We start from the raw sequence: 21,908 nt of genomic DNA on the forward strand, positions 1-21,908 counted from the left end.
CAATGTGCGATCGACCATTACAGGTGTCTATATTGAATACGCAATTCCTTCGCAGAAAATATACAAAATATATTTCAATCAATTTAATAAGTCTTCTTCTACGCTTTGTTTATCTTCCATGTTCATTTCTTTTCTTTCTCAAAGTTCTTTTTCAAATGCTTTTTCACTGTTTATTTATTTGTCAAAATAAACGCGACCATCAAATGGATATGCGCGAGGTAGATTCCCTGCCATACTTTAAGTGTGCCGCACCTATAGTCCCAGGTCCTTATTCCTCTTTCCGTCACTTCTATTCTTCTAACCATCATCGTAGTCGCATACATACATACGAAACTGAAATTCTTGTATGATTATGATAAAAAATATTATATATATGTATATGCATTTGTAAGATATATTGGCACTACATATGTGTTTATTGTTTCTAGATGTCCAGGCTACAAAAAAAAAAGCAAAACTTCAAACATATATGTGCCCTCCAGCTAGTATTAGAGCCATCTTTACGCAAATTGCTTTTTGAACTCTCTTTAAGTAAAGCTAGATCGGCGCTACGTTTCATTAAAAGATGAGCTGAAGACCTTAAGGATCCTTACATTGCAAAAAGGCTATACATGACTTTAGTCAGACAAATACTTGAATAAGCCTCTGTGGTATGTTCCCCTTCCGATAGATGTTATGTAGATTGAATAGAATCCTTTCAAAAGCAATTCTTGCTGTTTTCCCTTAGGAATTTAAGACGGGAGCCGCTTGTTTCGTTGCCCCTTTATGAAAATAGATTGTTCTTTTAGCCTTATCGTCGCTGGAGAAATAGAGATTTATTCTTGATGAAGTATAATAAATGGTATAATCGGTTCACCCACACTCCTTGGTGAGATAGACTTTAATGTCCCCATATATGTATATATATGTATAATAAAATAAAAATAGAAAAAATCCTTGAAAGAGAACATCCTCGAAGTGACGGCTCTTAAGAAAAAAATCACTGTTCCTTCACATTATGCTATTAATCTAGTTTTCAACATAAATTCAGCTCGTTTAAGATTTAATTTGATTAGTTTTCTGTAATTTTTTAAATTTTCATTGCACTCACAGTTGCTGGCCTTTTCATTGTAATCAATCAGTCTGAGTAAACGTATTTGATTTTCCAGCAGTTAATGAGACTTTTAATTAACTGATGGTTACCGCCTAAACTTTAACAATCACAAAACAAAGTAAACATTCAAGTGCAATATGCCTAATCCTGTGAACGTCCTTTTTATGCGTAACATGACGACAGTAAGACAAAAGCGGAGAGAAAGAAAGTGGTCGCAATTTAGTCAATGTGTACCCAGGAAGATAGAAGTGGGAATAGAGAAAGAGATAGCAACTGGTCGCAACTTAGTGAATGTGTACCTAGTTGGTAAGGGTTACAATTTTACCGGCTTATCGCTCACTATAGCTACGACCAAGTCTGGTTTACCGTACCAAGATTTAAATCACTGGGAGCGTGACTCTTATTTGCTCGGCTTTCGGCAACAGCGAAATGTATGAAATGACGGGAAGGCAGACTTGGAAATGGAGAAAGAGATAGCATGTGGTCGCAACTTAGTGAATGTGTACCCAGTTAGTACGGGTTACGCCTTTGCTGGCTTATCGCTCACGTGTTGTGAAAATATTCAACTAGAATGTGTATCGTGTTCCTTATGATCAATTTATCCGTTTATCTGTTCAAGGCACTTTGTACAGTTCAGGAAAGTAATGTTTTCCAGTTTTGGATTAATGACAAGACAAAGCACTAATAAATGAGAAAATTTCAATAAAAATGATTGAACGAATGAACGAATGAACGAATGATGTAAAATAAACTTAAAAATCAATTACACGTTACATGTGTGTGTGTGTATGTGTCTTTATTATTTACAACTGTACTCTTCTGCATAATTTTTTCTTATCACTATTTCTATATCGGTTCCCGTTTTTTTTTTTTTTTTTTTTTTTTATCCCATTGAACTATGAAATTGTAAACATATTTGTTTTAATCTTAATTGATGTGATAAAATCTCAATGTTTTCTATAATCAAAAGAAAAAAAAAAAAAAAGAGAAAAAAGAGAAAAAAAAAAAAACAAATAAATAAATTGCGATAGTAATTACCACAATACACTTCAATGTGTTGACAAAAATGTATGTGAGGAAAGCTATAGAGGGAATATGTGTGCACAAAAGAAAAATGAAGAAACTGAGAGAAAGAAAAATAAAAATTGAAATCATTGCACGCTAGAGGAATCGTTGTATTTTGTATTAATTTCACATACACATATGCATATATATATATATACCACAAATTTGTGTGTTATACGAACATTTACTTATTTTATTTATTTTTTTTTCATTTTATATCTACATCGATCAAATCATTTATATATCTATCTCTTTTTTTCATTTTATTGTTTATTTGTGTGTTTATTTCCCTATTGTCTAAGGAATAAACAAGACGTGTTGCTTATGTTATATCTTCATTTACTATATAGTATTAATGGGTTTCTTTATAAACTGCAACTACTATATACGGTGAGATGTCTTTTGTGTATAACATATTGGTTATGTGTGTTTACGTGCATTGTGCTTTTCAAGTGATATCCTCAGGGGTAAAACAATATAGACTATCGTTTTTACTTACATCATAGTAGAGCAATGGGTATTAAGACATTTATAGAAACCAATAAACAATAATTATTGTCTTGAATGAAAAGTAACTGCTAATAATAAGTAAAAAAAAGTAAGACAGTCCACATCGGGTCTCGACTATATATGACAGTCATAGCGGCAATTGGTTATTGTATTGATAGAATGTTAACGTACTTTGATGATGAGATAAGGTAGTAGTGCGCCGTGGCAAAAGGGTGAGTCACCACATCTACCATTACAAGGGGGTGTTATTAAACAGTTATTCAGTCCAGAAGCTGATCAAGAACACTTTTTCCCCTAAACATTTAAGAAGGCATTAAAGACGTCTCCTGTTTATACTGTCTATGCTATAGATCGACAAGCTATTAAGTTTTTAATGTTAACATCACTGAAAGCCTTTCTTAGCGCACCACACACGAGCCCTATAGCAGGCGGCACAGCTCATGACACACTAGTCATGCCTCTTCCTCTACCAGTGGCGCTCTTTCCTATCATTCCGAATATTTCCAATTTTAAGTTCAATGTACACAAATATTAATCCCTCGCTCTTTCCTTTCTCTTCGCTATAATCCTTCCGCATCAACATATTGCTCCCACTTGTAGGCGACATTCCTTGAGTAGTTGTTCATATGAAAAAAATCTACTATATGTCTGTACGTAGATGACCAAAAATTTTATTGTTCTAACATTTCCAGTTATTTTGCTATGCTGTACTAGTGGTAGCTTGAGGAATCACGTTCTATTGCCAGCCTCGCCTACAATTTTTTTCTGCCAAGTTTTATTATCACAAAAATTCCATCCGCGCCAAACATTAAATGAATCAGGTCGCAGACAGACGGACGGACGGACGAACAAGAATAAATCCATTCAGTGTCTTGTATCAGATTTTCAATGCCTTCTAAACAATAACAATCCGTGACAATCGATATAATAAACATATTTTGTTTTTATTTCGCTTCAGCGATTATTAAGAAGAACAAAAAAATTATCTAAATTCATTAATTACAGAAATTACATAAGCTTGACATACAGAAATTATTTAAAGCGGATTTGATATAATTTCCACCTGAATTAATAAAACATAAATCATTTAATTTGTATAAGAAGAAGCCAAAGGGAAAACACGTGCACCCGTTTGTTTCATTTGAGGTTTCACGAATAAATGCAACCGTCAGGCACATGTAGATATTTGTCTGTCTTTGTTTTTGTGTGTGTTTGTGTATGTATGCATATGCTTGCATATAAGTATACTTAATGTGTAACTGTGTCAACAGTTATTTGTCAAGTAAATGAATTATATGAAAAGAAATTTATTTAATACGAAATGTTGTAAAACAAGTCAACGATAATTATGTTATCGTGTGTTTTTTTTTTATAAATCTATATATACGTATGTACGTATAAATTGTATGCAGGCATGTGTGCATAGCTATGGGGTTTATGTATTTGTTTGTATGTCTGTTATAAAGAAATAATTAATTACACTATATAATGCAAATCTATACGATATACACACACACACACACACACACAAACACACACACACACACACAAACACACGCACACACATTGTGTATTTAAATTTAAATGCAAAAACGCCACAAACAACCCAAGTACATACAGGTTTATGCAGGAAAGTCAGTCAAATGTAAATGGAATAAACACTAGCACACATGCAAGAAAAAAAGTGAAATAAATACTTGGCAAGCAATCAAGATAAACGACCATGATCGCATAAAATATAAATTTACTTTTCTCCGTTTTATATTTTATTTATTTTTTTTTTTTTTTTGGTCTTTTTTTGTGGTACTTGTTGTCGTCGTTTTTGTAAATTTTTTTTATGCATAGCATAACATTTTAAATTAATTTTTCAAACTTTTGGTCAGTAATTATACACACCATCAAACATTTGCCAACATCTATATATATATATATATATGTATATATATGTATATATATAAATGTTATGCACACATAGGCATGAATGCTTGCATAACCTTTACCAAGGATAATGATGATAGAGTGAAAGAAACAGAAACATAAAGATAGTTAAAATGATGATGAAAGAGTGAGATAGAGAAGGATTAAGAGAGAGGGAGGTAGTTATATTGCTCTCTTTATTTAATGATTAAGAAACTTTAATTAAAACAGTTAAAATATTGCATTTATATGTACACACGCATAATTATACAAAAAAAAAAAAAAAAAAAGAAAACAATACAATAATATACGTCAAGTCCATATATATATATATATATATATTTTCTACTCTATACATTATAAGTGCAACACAACCTTAACATGGTAAGCATGTCTATTAGGCTAGCATTTTACCTTATTTTAAATAGTGTCACAATCATTGCTTACTGTAGCGAGAGACTATTTACATGCATTCAGATAAGTGCACATGTATTTGTATTTCTACAGAAAAGTAAAAAAGGAAATAATAGTCAACCACCATTACCATAAAACGAACTATAAGTACTGTTACAACAAATGCTATACACACACACACACACACACACACACACACACACACACACACACACACACACACATACGCTCGCGTATTTGTATGTATATATATATATATATATATATATATATATAACAATATATACATGCACATGTACATTTACAAACATTTAAATACGTTAACATTATCATTATGTAATTAGTCTCATTAAATAAATTGAAGAGTTTTACTGTTATAGTGAATCGCATATAAAATCCGTTAAATAAGAAGAGAGCAACTTTTCACTTTACTTAAGCGTGTATTTTGTGGATGGTTGTATGCGTGCGTGTATGTGTGTGTGTGTGTGTGTGTGTGTGTGTGTGTGTCTCTGTATGTGTATGTTTGGGTATGTGTTAGCAAGCCGCTTTGCTGATTGTTATTAATACTTGCTGTTGCCATTTCACTGCACTGCCGCTGGGCTTTGTTACATAAAATATTTTTATTTTACTATAAATAAGCAAACAGTAAAAAAAAAAGAAGAAGAAGAGAATTTCAAGTGTATATACATATATAGTTTTATACACTTAATAATCTTTAAATACTTACGCCATAATAAATATAACCGCCCACATATTAACTTTTATAACACTAATTACCAATTGTCGCAATCGAATAAATTAATGCCCATCGATCGTGATGTAATGAAATTTAATAAATTACTTGGAAAATGTATATTCTTTGAAAGGTTCATAGCTAAAAATGGTCATATATAACTTATAAGTTAAGTTAAAATTTCGCAAAACTACTCAACTTCAACTTAGAACAACCGTACGATTCAATAGAATATGAGCAGATAATTTTTAGAGAGATGGATAAGAAGAAGAACGAGAAGAAGAAGAATAAGAAAAAGAAGAAGGCGATAAAAGCAAAGATAAATAGCTTTAATCAAATGATCAAATGATTTAATTAATTCGATATTTGTTGCAAGCTGTTATTGAACACACATCTTCCTTGAGTTTAATTAATTTAAGTCAAAGATTTAGTTAGAGCAAGAAGCAGTATTCTGACTGGATATGGCAAATATTTATAATTTATATTTAATTATGGTTGAAAGAGTTTTGCAAAATCAAGGAAACAATCAAACCATATGCTTATAATTCCTATGTTCTGGACATGTCTACATAAGTACAGCGCTAAGCGTTGCAGTTAAACTTAAGTTCAATTTTAGAAAAGTTGAAGAAAATTTTTCTTAATAATAATGAAAAGAAAAATATAATAAAAATAATTAAGAAAGTTATATACAACGGGGGACGAATCTCGCATTTGACGACCGCGAGCTTTTATTTGAGGTCATAAACAGGTGAAAGCGAGAAAATTGATCTATCACCTTTTACTTCAGTGAAAGAAATTGTTAAGAAAAATTTATCTACCACGCTGGGACGTCCACAATAAATAATTTAGAATTAACACACATAGCTTGGCGCCGATTACTCTTTAAGCCCTTTTATTTGATAATCATATCGCTGATATTATTAAGAAAAAATTAATCTATCAGATCGGGGTGACTATCATATTCATTTTTGGAATCAACCCATTATTAGGCAGATAATATATCTTCTTTTGAGGAATGGACAAAATAGTTTTAAACATTTTTCTTATGATAAATAAGCAGAAATTTTTAAAAAAAGAGCGAGTTGCGTTCAGTTTATTCTCCACTGCGGGCTTCTGCTCCGACCAATTTGGCCCATTTTCAATACAAGCCTACGTGCAAAAACTTTCAATGATTTTATCAAACTTGAGATCGATATCTTTATTTTTGCAACCAGGAGAGTGCCAATAATACACACCACACGAATGGATAGACGGACAGTCCTTCAGCTTACCTTCAAGTGTTACACCCCCCAACCTTCAGTGGTGGGTATAATACAAAATACTAACGACTATTCAATGCTAGAAGTCGCCTATACGTAGTAATTCCAAGGTGGTTTTACCTGGGCTGCTAATTGGTAACGCGCTGCCAATGACTTTCGTGATGCTACACGCACCAGGAAAAAAAAAATCTACTATACTACTGCGCTACATCACTACACACATATCTTCTTCTGTATGAAACTATTTTGAGATGAGCAAAGTCAAATGCAACGAAGGAAAACTTACTCCTGGGAATTATTGGCTGATGTGTTAATATTCAGAAAGCAAGCACAGCGCGGAAGATTTGCGTGAACCGGCTTAATAGGTCTTACGATCTTAGCAAGATCTGAGCAAGAGAGGCCTATGATGCATAAAAGGAATGTATAAAAGGCTTTGTAGTCTGGCGCGGCTAGTGATCGCTCCATACTCCTTTAGAGATCAGCTATGAAATTTCTGCTAAAGTTATTCTGGCCGCTCAATGTTGCATACTTCTATGCGCTACTAATATATCGAAAACTTAATATACCTTCTAGGTGTGGTAGAAAAGAAAAAATTTTTCATTGCCATTGTTTAAGTATTTGATAACAACAACAATTTTCATGCTAACATTATGAGTCCCTGATAATCCCTAAAGCAAAAAAAAAGAAATAAAAAAAAAAAATGTCAATAACAACTACTATAAAACAATTTGTAATCTATACACTATACTACTATACTTTGGAAGGGATTATAAGTAAAGAAATAAAAACAAAAACTTGTCTATCTCTGCAAGTGAGCAACTTTTTCATATAATAAATTATATTCATACTATTCATAGATGAACATTGTGCATATGTATAAATGTTTCATGTTAAATATTTTGTAAGCTACTTGTTATAGGTCATATACATAAATATATATATATATATAAACGAGTTTAACATTTACACATTCTGTTGTCTGAGAGTATTTTTCTGCAGGACACTTTTAAAAGGATTTACCTGCAAACAAAAAAAAAATAAAATAAAATAAAATAAATAACAAAATTAAATAAAAAATTGTTAGAGAAATAATTTTACTTACTTATGCATACAGGCGAGCACGTATAAATGTATAAGTGTATAAAAATGTATGAATATGTAAAAGTAACATTTTTATACAAAAATTACTTATATTTATTTACAAATCTGTAATAGGTTTGCTCGTTTGCCAAAGTTAAGAACCAAAAACAAATCTTTTTTTATATTTTTATTTTTTATTTTTATTTTTTTTTTACAAATAAATTTAAACTTACTAATTAAATTTTTTCCATAAATTTTAAATACAATTCATGTTATATTTATTTTTTTACATTGAATTTCAATCATATTATAACTAGAATTTAATTGCATTTCATTTAATATGATACAATTTTTTATTGTGATTATTAAAAAAAAAAAAAAAAAAAAACAAAATACCATAAGCAATTTACATCATGTTTATCAGAATTTTTTTTTTTTTTCAAGTTTATATTCAACAATACCAATAACAATAACAACAACAAATGTCTGCTCTCTATAATAAGCTGTAATTATGTTATTTATATTTGCAGATTTGTACTACAGTTGTTAACGAAATCAATTCTCTTGCGAAGGTAAGTAAATTTTTCCTTTAATTTGATTTATTGCATTCTTTACAACGAAGAATCTATTACTAATACTCTTAACTTCATTCTTTTGCAATATTACATTCATAATGTAAGCGAAATCATGGTAAGAAATAAATTTCACTGACAAAGTTAGACTTTGCTGGTGAACTCTTAGTTAAGAAAATCCCTAAGTAAAATATTTTACATAAAGCGTTATATCGTCACCTCTCTGTGCTTTCGTTCAGTGATCGGCTTTTTGGTATAAACATTCTTTCGCATTATAGGCGAAATAGTTTTACTAATGAACGCAGTTACACAAGTACTCTTAATGTTGTTGTTGTTGTTGAAAAAAGCGATACACACGTGATTAGCCAAAGCAATTCAACATATCTCATAAAAAACTAAAAGCGTTTCCAGTCCACAGTAACGCTCGTGCAATAACATCGTTAAAGAAGTGATTTGCCTCGACGTTCTGGTGTCTGGAAACCATTAAGTGAATTACACGACTGTTATACCAAATCTTTAGCGATATTCCAAAAAAAAAGAAAAAAGATTTCATATTCTAGACAAGATTTTTGACCCGATCATAGTTAAATTGATTCTTTTATTGTTTCATTACGTACGGCCTGCAATGAATCTTATATAACATTCAGTTTCTTTGAAAAGTTACATATGTCCTTCTGTCCTATAATGGATCTAAGCAGAATTGAATTTCTAAAGCATTAAAGAATAGCTTGATAGCTAACGGGCCACGCTCAGTTGCTACATTCGTGAATTACAAGGCATTGCAATGTTTTATACATATTTTCAAGGTCCACAACTGGAGGCAAATAATATTCAATTTCTGAATTACAATGAAATGCGACACGATCAAGTTTGATTTACTAAATGCTTTAATCGTTACGCTTGCATAATAGCTAACCAGGACTGTCTTAATTCTCTCAGATTTGTCCCGTTTTCTTGCGCTTTGTGTTATTATGATAATTCCGCAGCACGTGACTGTGGGATATGGAATTGATTATGTTTCATTTACTCTTTGTCGCATTTATGCGACAGTCAATATTTTGTCGTTTTGATGTTTGGCAGTGTGTTGAAAACATTGTTCAATGCTTTTCCATCTTCCGGATTGAAGAATTTAATAGCTTTGAATATCCTTAGGACAATGTGGAGCATTTTGCAAAAAATTCTATGCAAATTGGTCTAGCAATTTTTTCTGGTCTATAGCGGAAACACGTAGGGCATATATACAGACATTTCAAAGTCAGTTTCAAAACTTAAAATAAACAGTAGATCTTTGTCAATAATGACTTGCCAAGGCCTTTCTTTGCGGAATAACAAAAATTCGTTGAAGTCGCTTTTCGTTGAACTTTCTTTCAAAAATCCATTCATTCATTCATCCATCTTGAAGGCATACCCTTAGCACATGAGCTATTGTTGTAACACTCTGCAGGTACTTTATGAAGTTGTTCGATTATTTGCTTTTAGCGAAGGCTAAAGTAATTGTACCCTAATTTTTATAAAAGCAAGCCCCATCGCACCCCAATGCACTGTTTCCGGCTTTTTGAAACGCCTCTTGACGCTCTATCTTGAGTGCAGCCTTAAATATTATCTTTAATTGATGCAATGTTAAGCCTTTTGAGAGTTCTTTTCAATCTGAGAGATAAGTGAAAGTTACAAGGATCAATGTCAAGTAGGACAGGTTGCCGGCACTTTGTGTTTTTTTTTTGACATATGTAGAAAATTCAATTGCAATAAAGATGAATTAACTTAAAATTACAAGCTTAACGATAACGTTATACGCAAATAGCTCAAGTCAAAGAAGCGAATTTTAAATTAAAAAATCCATCGAAGTTTTCATCAAGTTTTCTAGAGCAACGTTTAATAATATGTAGTCAACAAATAGCAGACCTAGATCAAGAAACGAATCCCTTAGTGTTCAGTTATAAATAAAATTCTTCTTGAAAGTGATAGTTTCTCGAAATTTCTCTTAAATTTAACCTTTTGAAGCTGAAGGAGAAGCTTGTGCAAATTGTGCAATTGCAGAAAATTTGAATAGGATCAGTCGCTTCGCATCAAGATATGGATTTACTTAAACGCGGAGAGGAGCTCATTATAATGTAGAGCAACAACAAATAGAATTCGTTCCAAGTGAGAGATGTGCCAAGAAATTCACTGGAATAGAAAGAGAGAGAGAGAGGGCACTCTGCGTAGATATTATGGAGGAATGAGTTTAACTCTTTGAATAAGTACACAGGGGAAGCTTAAAATTCAATAACATGTGCTTATTACGGACGGGGATCTTGCTATAACCAGTCACATTCATTTGTGAGCAGCTGACAAAAGCCTTGAAACTACTATGACATGGATTGAATGAATTCGAAATGTTTCATGAAAATACAAAATCACAGACAAGACTTGGTGACATCGAAAAGATCGTTTGACATGATCCCGATGATATATGTCTTTCTTCTTCAATACTTCTTCCGTGAATTATGCAACAAAAAGAAGGACAATTAATAAGAAGGGATCTTAACAATTTCGTCAGTAGTAGGTACACTAGGATACTTACACATCACATCCATCTTAAGCATCTTCTCGACTTTTTAATGCTAATACTGAAATATGAAAATATGTTCAAGCAATCTCCTCTAATTTTTTGCAAGAACTCGCTGATTGCTTTAAATATCAGAACAGTCCGCAAATTGTTAGGCACACCGAAGAAAATCAATTCTATTTTGCATTGTAGACAACGCAAATCTCAAAATTCTCGTTACTTTTTAATAAAGTTCACGTCAAAGACGAACAAATTAATTTAATGAAAAAAAAAAAAAATTGCATTAATTTTGCGTGTTAGTGTATATAGTATTTTTCATAATTTGCATTATATCAGTAGCAGGCTAAAATCAATTTTTAAATCAATTTCATAACAATTAACAGGTTTCAGTTATACGAAATTATTATCGGACTTATCTTGAAAAATGAAAAACAAAAATATCCAATAAAAGCAACGTTAATGCTTTTATTTAATACTATTTTAATACATTGGTCAATAATTACCGGGACTAAGTAAAAAGATATCTGCTTTTTTTTTTGTACAAAAAAGTCCAGTTTATATATTATAATTATCGCCTTTAACAATGACTTTGATCGCTTTTTCAACCAACAATAGGTTTCACTTTCCCTAATTATTTCATCCCTCGAACTAAAACTTTTTCGCTGGAGCCTCTTTTACAGATTTTCCAACACAATAATAGCGAGCTAGGTAGCGAGATCTCGAGAGAATGTAATGTTTGGGGCAACAATTCTGACCTTAAGTCAGGGTAATTTGGTCAAGGGTGAGAATCGGTAACCTATGAGGAATAGCCCAGAGGTATCCCTTTTCGAAAATATTGAATACTCTTCTTCTTGCTTACGCTTCGCTCTAGGATTAGCGGAGATTATTTTTTTGCGCTTTCTGCTGAAGCCAGTGCTTCTGGGCCTCTACGCCTACACAATCACTATTCGCAAAAAATCGGCGAACCACAAAAAAAAAAAAATATCTATCTAACACTTCTCGGGCCACGGTATTGAACGGTATTTCTTCTCCACCACGAGACAACGAAGTATGGCTTTCTTATCGTTTCGCAAACCACAAAAGTAACTTCAACATTGGGACCATGACAACTCGCGTTAGCAAATAAACGAAACGATGACATAAACCTTAGGCGGGCGACATTTGAAAGGCAGCGCTTTTAAAAAATAATACGGATTTCATGTTGGAAACGATGCATATGTATATGTCAGTTGCGGAAATTATTGACGAATATTTTACGCGTAAACATGCTTAGCATCGCATGAATGGTAAATTATTTTAATTAAACGTATAATTAATGCATTTAAATAATATTCCGGCAAAGTAAGAGAGAGTAATGAACGATTTTGTCCATTTATTATGATTATTGTCATTATCTTTCACGATTATTTATTTAAATTATTTATCTCTTTTTTTTTTTTTTTTTTTTTTTTTTTTTCAATCCTATAAATGCCTGTCTCTGTCTATCTGCATACTTGTGCTTGCATATGGTTTGTTGACAGCAAATTTTAAAACTAAAATATAATCTGATTATATTTTGCTATTAATTGAATAAAGATTTTATGCAATGACATTTGTTTTTATACAAGAGATATAAAAATTTAATGATATATGCATAGATCAAAGAAAACTTTTTCATAACATCTGAGGTCATTGATTCAACTTTTTTCCTAAAATATGTACTTAAATTAAATTAAAGAAAAAACCGAATATTTATTGAACCGTAGCCGAGAATCCGTAGCCGGCTTTATTAAAATCTTTATCGCATTTGAGATTCGAATCCACGACCATTGAATTGTTAGTGAACTTTTATATTCCAAAGACTTGATTCGCAAAAGTAAGCTCATAAAAGCGACTTATTGGAGGAATTAATTTCATGCCCATCACATCAAATTAATGTATGGTGACTGCAACGCCATGTTAGAAGCATTTTCACACGCATCTGCTGTTTGAATTTAATATCTAGCACGATTTGTAAAATACAGTTCCTTTCATTTTACCGATGAGTTTGTTAGTTCATATGCCACGCCTTTGCAATCCGTTATAACAGTTTATAGTTGTAATCATTGCCAAACAAGGCCTAATCTCAAATTTGATCTCTGGCACTTCACGATATGCAAGTGTCATATTTGAAAATTTTCCGACTTAAGTAAGATAAAAAAAAATTTCTTCTTCTCTGTGCAAAATTCGACTAAATTGCAATTGATTAAGATCCATCCTTAATATATTAATACTTTCCCTAGGCAAGCTCCTCAAAATACGTAACTATTTCTATGCTGGTGTCGTCATTTGATACAAATACTTTTACTTAACGCATTCTTCTGAGACTTGTCGAAAAATAACGGTCGCTGGGGATTAGCTCGACAAAATGTGATGTGATAGGTGGCACAGTAAATCGGAATCCATTCATGCACTTTCATCGCCGACTTGTGATTCGGGATATTAGTTCCGCACCGTTCCACAAATGGTGCAAACAACTCTCATGTCTCTCATGCCTAAGTCTTGATTCAAGATGTGGCAAACACCTTCTTTGGACCTGTTCAGAGGCTGTACTATCTATATTTTTGAGCTTCATTGCGAACATTCGTTTAATGAACTTTAGCGACATTTCCGTCAACCCAGCTTGGTGTCGAAAGGTGTCATTCGAAATAACCGAAATTGCAACCCTGGAATCGATGGCGCATAGGCTCCGCACAAAGTAGTTTAAGTGTATTATCTTTCAAAAATATTATTAATACATATTTATTGGCAAACGCGTTCCTCAAGTTTTATGGACAAATCTGGCCATTTTCAGGACAAAAAGTTTTCAAGCAAGCTGATCAAAGTGATCTACGCGTTGAAGTCTTAGAGAAGGAAGGTATCGCCTGCAAATTTACAAAGGAATTTGGAAATGACCTAAACTTTTCAAAGGATACGCCTACATGTCCCACTCATCTATATGACGCAAATTTTTATTTTGAAAATGGAAAAAGTCCGCAGCGCCCACTTCAAATATAAAGCATGAAAATTTCGCTCTTTTAGTTAGTTAGATAACAGGTATGGTTAAAAAAGATTCCATCACGATCCAATATAATTGTCTTACTTGATTAGTTTAAAAAATGACAGTAAAACGGTTAACGCGTATTCTATACGATAGATAATAAATCAGCTTGGAAAGGCTGGAACTAAGCTTAAGAACTTCGTTATGAAAAGCAGTGAAGTAAATTTATTAAAATGTAAAATAAGTAAGAGAACATTCTATCTGGCCTAAAGCGTACCTTTGGCGCCCATCATTTACTAAATAAACTCAATTCTATCGAATGTTATAGGAGATCAAGAGAACCGATTGTTTGCTTCTTTTTTTTTTTCCTTAGAGTTTCTAACGATTGCCTATCAATTATGCGGTTGCAGACGCTTTACCTTTAATTTAAGATTTAATCATTGCATTGCAAGGAACAACGATCGAATTTGTCTTACTTTCAGTATTTTTTCGACAAAGTCAATGAATGGCATGAATTTTCAATTTATCTATGTCTGTCTACCTTCTCAAATTAATTTAGCACATGTACTTCTAGATTCCTACCTCTATACCTTATACCAAGAAGTTATACATGTATATATATATATATATATATATGTCCTTTTCACTTTCCATCCTATACTTGCTTTCGAATCGTGAAATTCAAACAATTTAAAATTTATTACTTAAGCCTTTAAGTGATATTTCTCAGGAAATCAGCACAAATAATGAATAACTCGATAGGGACTACAATATGGATGGATGCTTTTGGCATTGCATTGTTACTGCATTACGTTGCTGCTGAATCAATAATATCTGCTTGAATCCAAGATAATTTTCAACCACATGAGGCGTTTCACTGCCATTTTACATATAAAATACATAAACCAAAATTTGCTATTTGGGTATTAGTTACCTAAACCAAAATATAACACGATCTCATATACGCACACACACACACACACACACACACACTTATATGCAAACAATTAAGAATACATACATACATACATGGGGTATATTTAAGCACGTGTTTCGCCTTAGTTTGACCGCAAATGCAATTTCAAGCAAATAACATATAACGCAAACAATACGTAGTGAATTCATTCATCTACCGAAGAGAATCGGTCACCTCATCTCTTTTAATAACCAAATATCTTACTGCACTGACACTTAAGCAGCAGCCAGTAGAATTATGGATTTCTTACTAAGTAGTAGTAGTTATTGAAGTTTTGTACAAATAAATATGTTGAACTTAATGTTCGCTGTATGTAAATAATAATATTTAGATGAAAATGTTGGAGTTTTCATAGGTCATAGGCTTATGTATCCGTTTCCTTTTATGTATACGTTTGTGTGTTTGTGTGTGTGTGTGTGTGTGTGTGTGTGTGTGTGTGTGTCTGTATATCCCATATGCATAGTTATATGTAAATGTAAAATGTCTTTATATCCCTGCAGGTATTCTCAACATATTATGTCATCTATGGTAAAACTTTCTAGTATCTTTGGGTATAACATGCATGCATGCATGCATGCATATGTGTGCAAGCATTCAGGAATTTGTAGCTATTGCAGTATTTAACCCTAAACTTGTACATGCATACATACATCCAGCCTGCATGCATGCATACGGATGTATGCAGGTGTACGCGTGTGAACATGAAGCATATTGAACATGTTGGTTGGTTCGTTGGTTAGTCATGTATTTGACACATTAATTATGTTGCGTTAATATAATAAATTGTTGATTAATGCCGATGAAATTAAAGGAACACCTTACGCGCACACATTTGCACAAGCATGCATATGTGTCCATATCTATACAATTTATAAATGCGTGAGTGTATCTGCTCTTTCCGGCTTTTTTGCTCTATCTCTTGCCTGAATTGAAACGGAAATTCAAAACATTCAACTTAAGGTGTTACTGGCCGGATATAAATTTTACACAAAGTGTCACAGACGACTAACTTTGTCATACATGGACGCATACACACCTAGGCTTTACGTTATAAACTAAATATTTTGTATAATCAATTTTATTGTTACAACCTCTGAATATTAAACAGCAGCAGCAGCAGCAGCTTACAAGCGAACCAATAGAAAAAAACACTCATTCCTTCTTAGTTTATCTCATTCTCTTCAACGTAAATCTGCATTTAAAGTGACAAAATTTTATTATATGTTACTTAATCGGAATACTCGTTTAGGCATTGTCAAGCAACAATCATAAGTCACTTCTCTAGTTGAAGCAACTTTATGATATCAATTAAATTACAAATACCATTCAGTCTGAATTTTGAGGAGCAAACAAATCACAAGAAACCAAACTCGATTTAATAGCTTCAAGCGGATCACATAAACTATAATTTTGATTATTTAAGATTTAATTCATCTAATACTAGTTTTCAATTTTGTAATCATTCATCTGATGTATCTGAGACCTTTAGATTGATTGTTTCATATCCCGCCGTATTATCTACTGATATATAGCGCACTTAAATACATGTTCCGTCTTCAACTGCGGTTTCTGCAAATATTGTCCTAGAAAGCCTAAATGCCTTGAAATTCACGACATTCAAAGCATATGCCCTACGTTGATACCGAGGTATAAAAAAATGTTACCGAGTGGATAAATAATTGCGACTATCAAACTGAGTGTTCGCGGGTTCGAATCTCAGTTAAATTTTTTTTCATTGAAATGAATACTTTTTCCTTTTTTTCTTTTTTTTTTTTTGAAAACCGCCAGCTTTCAACTTTAGCCTTTCATTTCATTTCTCTGGCTAAATTGCTCAAATTCTTCGATTCTTTAAGACTCACGTGGGTTCAGGAACGCCTCTGAGAGAATCTCTGTACCAAAGAGCGCACCTTAATCGTCGATATAGTGAGCAACCACTAAGCTGCTATCAATCCTTAACGCTTTCTCTTTTCTCCATATCGTACACGATTAAACGCATATCTCTTTGAAGCCTCGGTACCATTCATAGGGGCCGATTTCTTGATTATTCTAAGCTTTTATTTCACACCTTAAGTTTGATTGTACTCGAAAGAACCGCATTATTGAGGATGAAATTTGATGAGGGACATTCCCAATTAGAAAAATTCATATTTAATGGAAAGAAGAATTTTTTATATACATATTTCTCCACCACGAAGCATTTTAAGATGTAGCAACAATTGCTTTAGCATATTCACTTCAAACCATTGCATTGGACTGACCGCTTTTAAATCTTAAATCACTCTCCCGATGCTTACATATATTACAGAATGTTTCTGCTTTACAAATGACACAATCTGATCTGGGATTGTCTAAGATTGCTCAGTTTTGAGATGAGAAAAAATTACTGAATTGTAGCCATTTTTCCGGCGCCTATTAAATAAATTCGTTTGCCGATTGTTTCTCTTTGATTGATTATTTCATTGAAAGGAGACGAAGACGTGTCGTCGGGAGCAGAAATCAATTTCCTATATAAGGAAACATAATCAGGCTTGAATGCTTTTTTAAGCCCGATAATTAAAATTGAACACATTGCGAGCAATGAATACAAATTTAATTCACACGTTCAGCATTTCAGAGATAAACAAGATCAAACATTGGTTCAACGCAGTTAGTAACTTTACTCCATTATCGTAACGTAGATAGATAGGTAGATAGATAGATGCTAACATTTGTTCTTCATTGCATTTCATTTAACATTCCATTCTAGAATCTCTTAACGATGAAGAAAACCTGAAAGTTGACTGCTACTATTGTTCGCGTACCTCTAACCACGCACAAGATGCATTCTTGTTAGATAATTAATTCTCTTTTTTATTTTATTGTTGCATGAATTTCAAAAACTTAGTGAAAAAGAAATCGTTTATCGCTTATCCCTTTTTCAATTGTGTCATAAAATTCGTATTAAACTTTTTAAGGGAATATTATATAACATAAATTTGTAAAAATGGAAAAGAAAAAATAGTTTTTATATGCCATAAAGTTAATCACATTATTTATCTGATTAATAATTTATGCAAGTTTTCTCAGTAAATGTTGGGAATTAAGTTTACGATTCAGGATAACGACAATAAGAGTTACTTTCAATTAATTCATGCGGTATCCATTCCTCGTACAAAGGTAAACGATTTTTAAGTGTTTCCGCTTCTCGTAATATGCGCACCACATTGCCTCCGATCAGTTTCTTGATAGCAGCATTGCCCCAAACGCGATCACGGGCTAATTCGGCCAAAAGAAATGCATAACTTTTTGGTGCTCCCGACAAACCAATATGATCGACACCGGCCACTTTGCGTACATAGTTAATCGCTTTGATTGCTTCACGAACATTTAATAAACGATCGCCACAACGTTCAAGATTTAACATAATGACACCACCGTTTTCGGGTAATAAACTGAAAAATTGAAGGGTTTTGTTATTTCATTAAACGAACACATTCGCCAAATTAATCTCATTACGAACCCTAAAACATGATCAGGTATCGGAGCAACATTTGTACTATTGCAAAATGATTGTGGAGCTGAATTAATTAGCAATACAGGGGCTTTGGCGGTTCTCAATGTGGCAACCATTGCAGGTTCGGATAAATGAGAAATTTCTATTAACATTCCAATGCGATTCATTTCAAATAACATTATCTGTAAGAGAGAGATTTAAATGGTTGAAGAGTAAATGCAATCAAATTCTTATTGGAAACCAAATACTTTGCCAAAATCATTAATGGAATTTGTGGCATTTCCTTCGATTAAATAATCGACATTTCGGGTCGAAGCTGCCCACGGCGTGGTACAATCTAAGCTTGTGATCGAGGCAAATCGGGCACCCAACAAATGCATTGAACGGAGGACTGCCAAACTAGTGCCCAAGGCGTGACCGCCTCCTATACCCATTAGAACAGCCACCTCACCTCTAATGTGCGTTTGCTCCATTTCGTCGGCCGACTCTACAATATGCATGGCTTCGGTGGCGGCTGTAATGCGCTTGGCCTCATCGACACCCTCCAAAGCCAATTGCACAGCATCTAAGTATTGAGCTGCACAGGGCACCACGATCGGCCATAAGACTGCGCCCACGTATTTTTGACGCATTTCTTGCATGCTGTTGCTATAATTCATATTTCGAGCTGGACTCCATGAACTTTCAATAAGCGGAGCTTCTGTTAATAGCCGACGTATAAAGGCCAAACGAGCTTCCAGTAGAGAAGATTGCCGTAATTGTAACGCTAATGGGATTCCGGCAGCCATTGCTATGCACAGGACCATGATACCCATTACGACCAAAATGCGACGACAACGTGACTTACTGGCCTGGGAATCGGTAGGCGAATCCAAGCCTCCCGAACTACCGCCGCCACAAGGATCTTTCGTGTAGGATGTTAAGCCACCATTTTGCATCTTTTCACTGGCGATTTTTGTAATCTCTGGCGGAGGCAATTCGACTATGTCAGCTATTTCAGTGAAAACGAAACATTGTTGCTTACAGTGCGGCTGATGCTGATGATGATGGATAGGATGCACTTCAATAAAACCATGATTTGGCACAGTATTCATAATTGTAGGTTTTTTCCCAAAAGAAGAAATGGTGGCAAAGATTAAATGCAAAATGCTCCTTGGCTTCCGGTGAAATGCTATCGGCTTGAAAAGCAATAAATGCAATAATAACTTTGGCTTTATTGATTTAATGCAGTTTATGTGTTGTATCCGCATACACTAAGATTCTCTTATATACATAAATTTGAAACTTAAACAAATGCAAAATGTGGAATTAATATCAGATACTGAATTATTTTGTTTTCATGTCACTTCAAAAACATCAGATCGCGCAAAAAATTAAGATTAAAATGTAATTTGAAAGTATTTACGAATTTAACTCCACAATATTTTTGAATATTTTATTAGAATCATCCCCAAAATATACTTTTGTTTTTTCCTTTTTGACAAATTACATTTCACTACGTAGTTTTTCTACTTCTTTTTCTCTTCTTTTGTTGACAAATGGCAAGACGGGAAATTCTCAAATATGGTAACCTTTTTTATTGTGTCCCCATTTTGCAATGAATTTTAACAGAATAAGTTAGTTGGGCACTCAACCATTTTTGGCAATTTTTTTATTTATTATAAGCGACTCTGTGCCTTGCCTTTCAACAGGGAATTTAGCGAGGGCGCTGTTTAAAAATTATGACGGTTTAATTCTAAGCTAAATTGTAAAATAAAATAAATTAAGAAATTTTATAATCGAGAATTTTATCAGACTTTGTAGAATCGAAAGGCAGTTTACGTTACAATTTAATATTTTGTTTACTAACTTGTATCTAAAGGAATACCAAATTTTGTCGTGGATTTTATTTATTAGACCTTAACCAAAGCACTTGTCTTAAAAAGAAAAAAAAGTACGAGTTTTTTTAAATATACTTTTAAACGCTCTTTTAAAAGAAAAATTATGAAAGGAGTGGAGTATATAATTTCATAATACGTGTGTATTTCGTTTTTCTTACCCCTATTTGATTTTTGATTTGATTAAGCAAAAAAAAAAAAACATTAATTGAAAGATAAGCAAACTTGATGTTTTCGATTTGGAATTACTCCCTAAGAAATTAATCTATGTTTCATAATTTTTAATAGATTTTATCTTATCCATTCTTAAAATTAATTAACAGATTTCGGTTTTTTCACTAGTCAACCTTCGCGGATCGCAAAAGTCAAAGGATTTAACGAGCTTTCCAATTTGAGCTTCAGTGCATATGATTATTCTTTCTTTCTTTGAGCCAGTTTAAAAGTTCACTCGCTCTATACTGTTTGCAAAGAAGCCTAAAGAACAAATCGAAATCTGTCAACATAAGACCTAACGAGCTGTCATTATATCTGTCGTTATTATTATGCAGCTCATAAAGATTTGAATATTGAAGTTTTCTTACATCCTCGATACAAATTTGAGAACACATTATTGACGAGAGTTTCGAAATCGTTCCAGAACAAATCGTGACAGGAAAGTAAAGGTAGCAGTGCTATCGTATAGAATAATGTGTCCAGCTTATGGGAACTGCGGAGCTGTGACCGCGGCTACGTTGAACCCATTAAGATACGATGGAGCAGCGTCGCCGTAATCCTTTCAATGTGCTTGGTGGGAACAACGGCAAAGATGAACGTCGAGGATGCAATTTTGAGGGCTCATGTCAGCGCACGATGAATAAGTCAATAATATTTAATGCACCAACAATTTCTTTACATTTTTCTCTAAAACTTTGTCAGCACAAGTGATCCCTTCCCTTTTCCTTTCTTAAATGAAGCGAAGGTATGATTTTAATTTTTCCTTTTATGGCAATTTTTTAGGCTGTCTACTGACAAGATGAAACTAATATTACAAAGACTTTTTTATAATGTTTAAAGATTAATTTTTTAATTTTCTTTTTTTTTTATTTCTATGACAAATATAAAGAATACTTTTAATTTTTAATATACAAATTTTCAATCTTAATACTTTTGTTTTTTTTATAAAGATCAAATTTCGCAAAATTCGACTATTTAAATTACAAATCGACTTCTTGTAATTGCCCAAACAAGTTTTTCATATATTTCGGCCTCTTTCGATAAAAGCAACGCGTTCACAACGAAATCTAGAAAGACTTCCATTTAACATTCATAATTATATCAAAAGCACTTTTCTTACCTCAATGATCGATGAAAAAAGCCAGTTCAACCAATACTAC

At 32.9% G+C, this 21,908-nt stretch overlaps 1 protein-coding gene across 1 annotated transcript; it reads right to left on the bottom strand.

Moving 5' to 3' along the window:
- Positions 1-18,124: 18,124 nt before the first annotated feature.
- LOC119638030 (dipeptidase 3) lies at positions 18,125-20,115 on the bottom strand. The gene is made up of 3 exons (XM_038034596.1): positions 18,907-20,115; positions 18,665-18,840; positions 18,125-18,596 (listed from the first exon to the last, which is right to left on the bottom strand). Exons 1-3 carry the CDS (start codon positions 19,906-19,908, stop codon positions 18,251-18,253), a joined length of 1,524 nt encoding a protein of 507 aa, XP_037890524.1. The 5' UTR covers positions 19,909-20,115; the 3' UTR covers positions 18,125-18,250.
- Between the last annotated feature and the right edge of the window lie 1,793 nt (positions 20,116-21,908).

The sequence above is a fragment of the Glossina fuscipes genome, unplaced genomic scaffold, assembly GCF_014805625.2.
Source record: "Glossina fuscipes isolate IAEA_lab_2018 unplaced genomic scaffold, Yale_Gfus_2 62, whole genome shotgun sequence".
Lineage (NCBI taxonomy): Eukaryota > Metazoa > Arthropoda > Insecta > Diptera > Glossinidae > Glossina > Glossina fuscipes.

Bases quoted from the DNA above. Each gene is read 5' to 3' on its own strand.
- LOC119638030 (XM_038034596.1), bottom strand. From the start codon at position 19,908: ATGCGGATACAACACATAAACTGCATTAAATCAATAAAGCCAAAGTTA. The intron at 18,841-18,906 runs GTATTTGGTTTC...TCTCTCTTACAG, and splicing joins CCATTAATGATTTTGGCAAA to ATAATGTTATTTGAAATGAA. The intron at 18,597-18,664 runs GTTCGTAATGAG...TCAATTTTTCAG, and splicing joins ATACCTGATCATGTTTTAGG to TTTATTACCCGAAAACGGTG.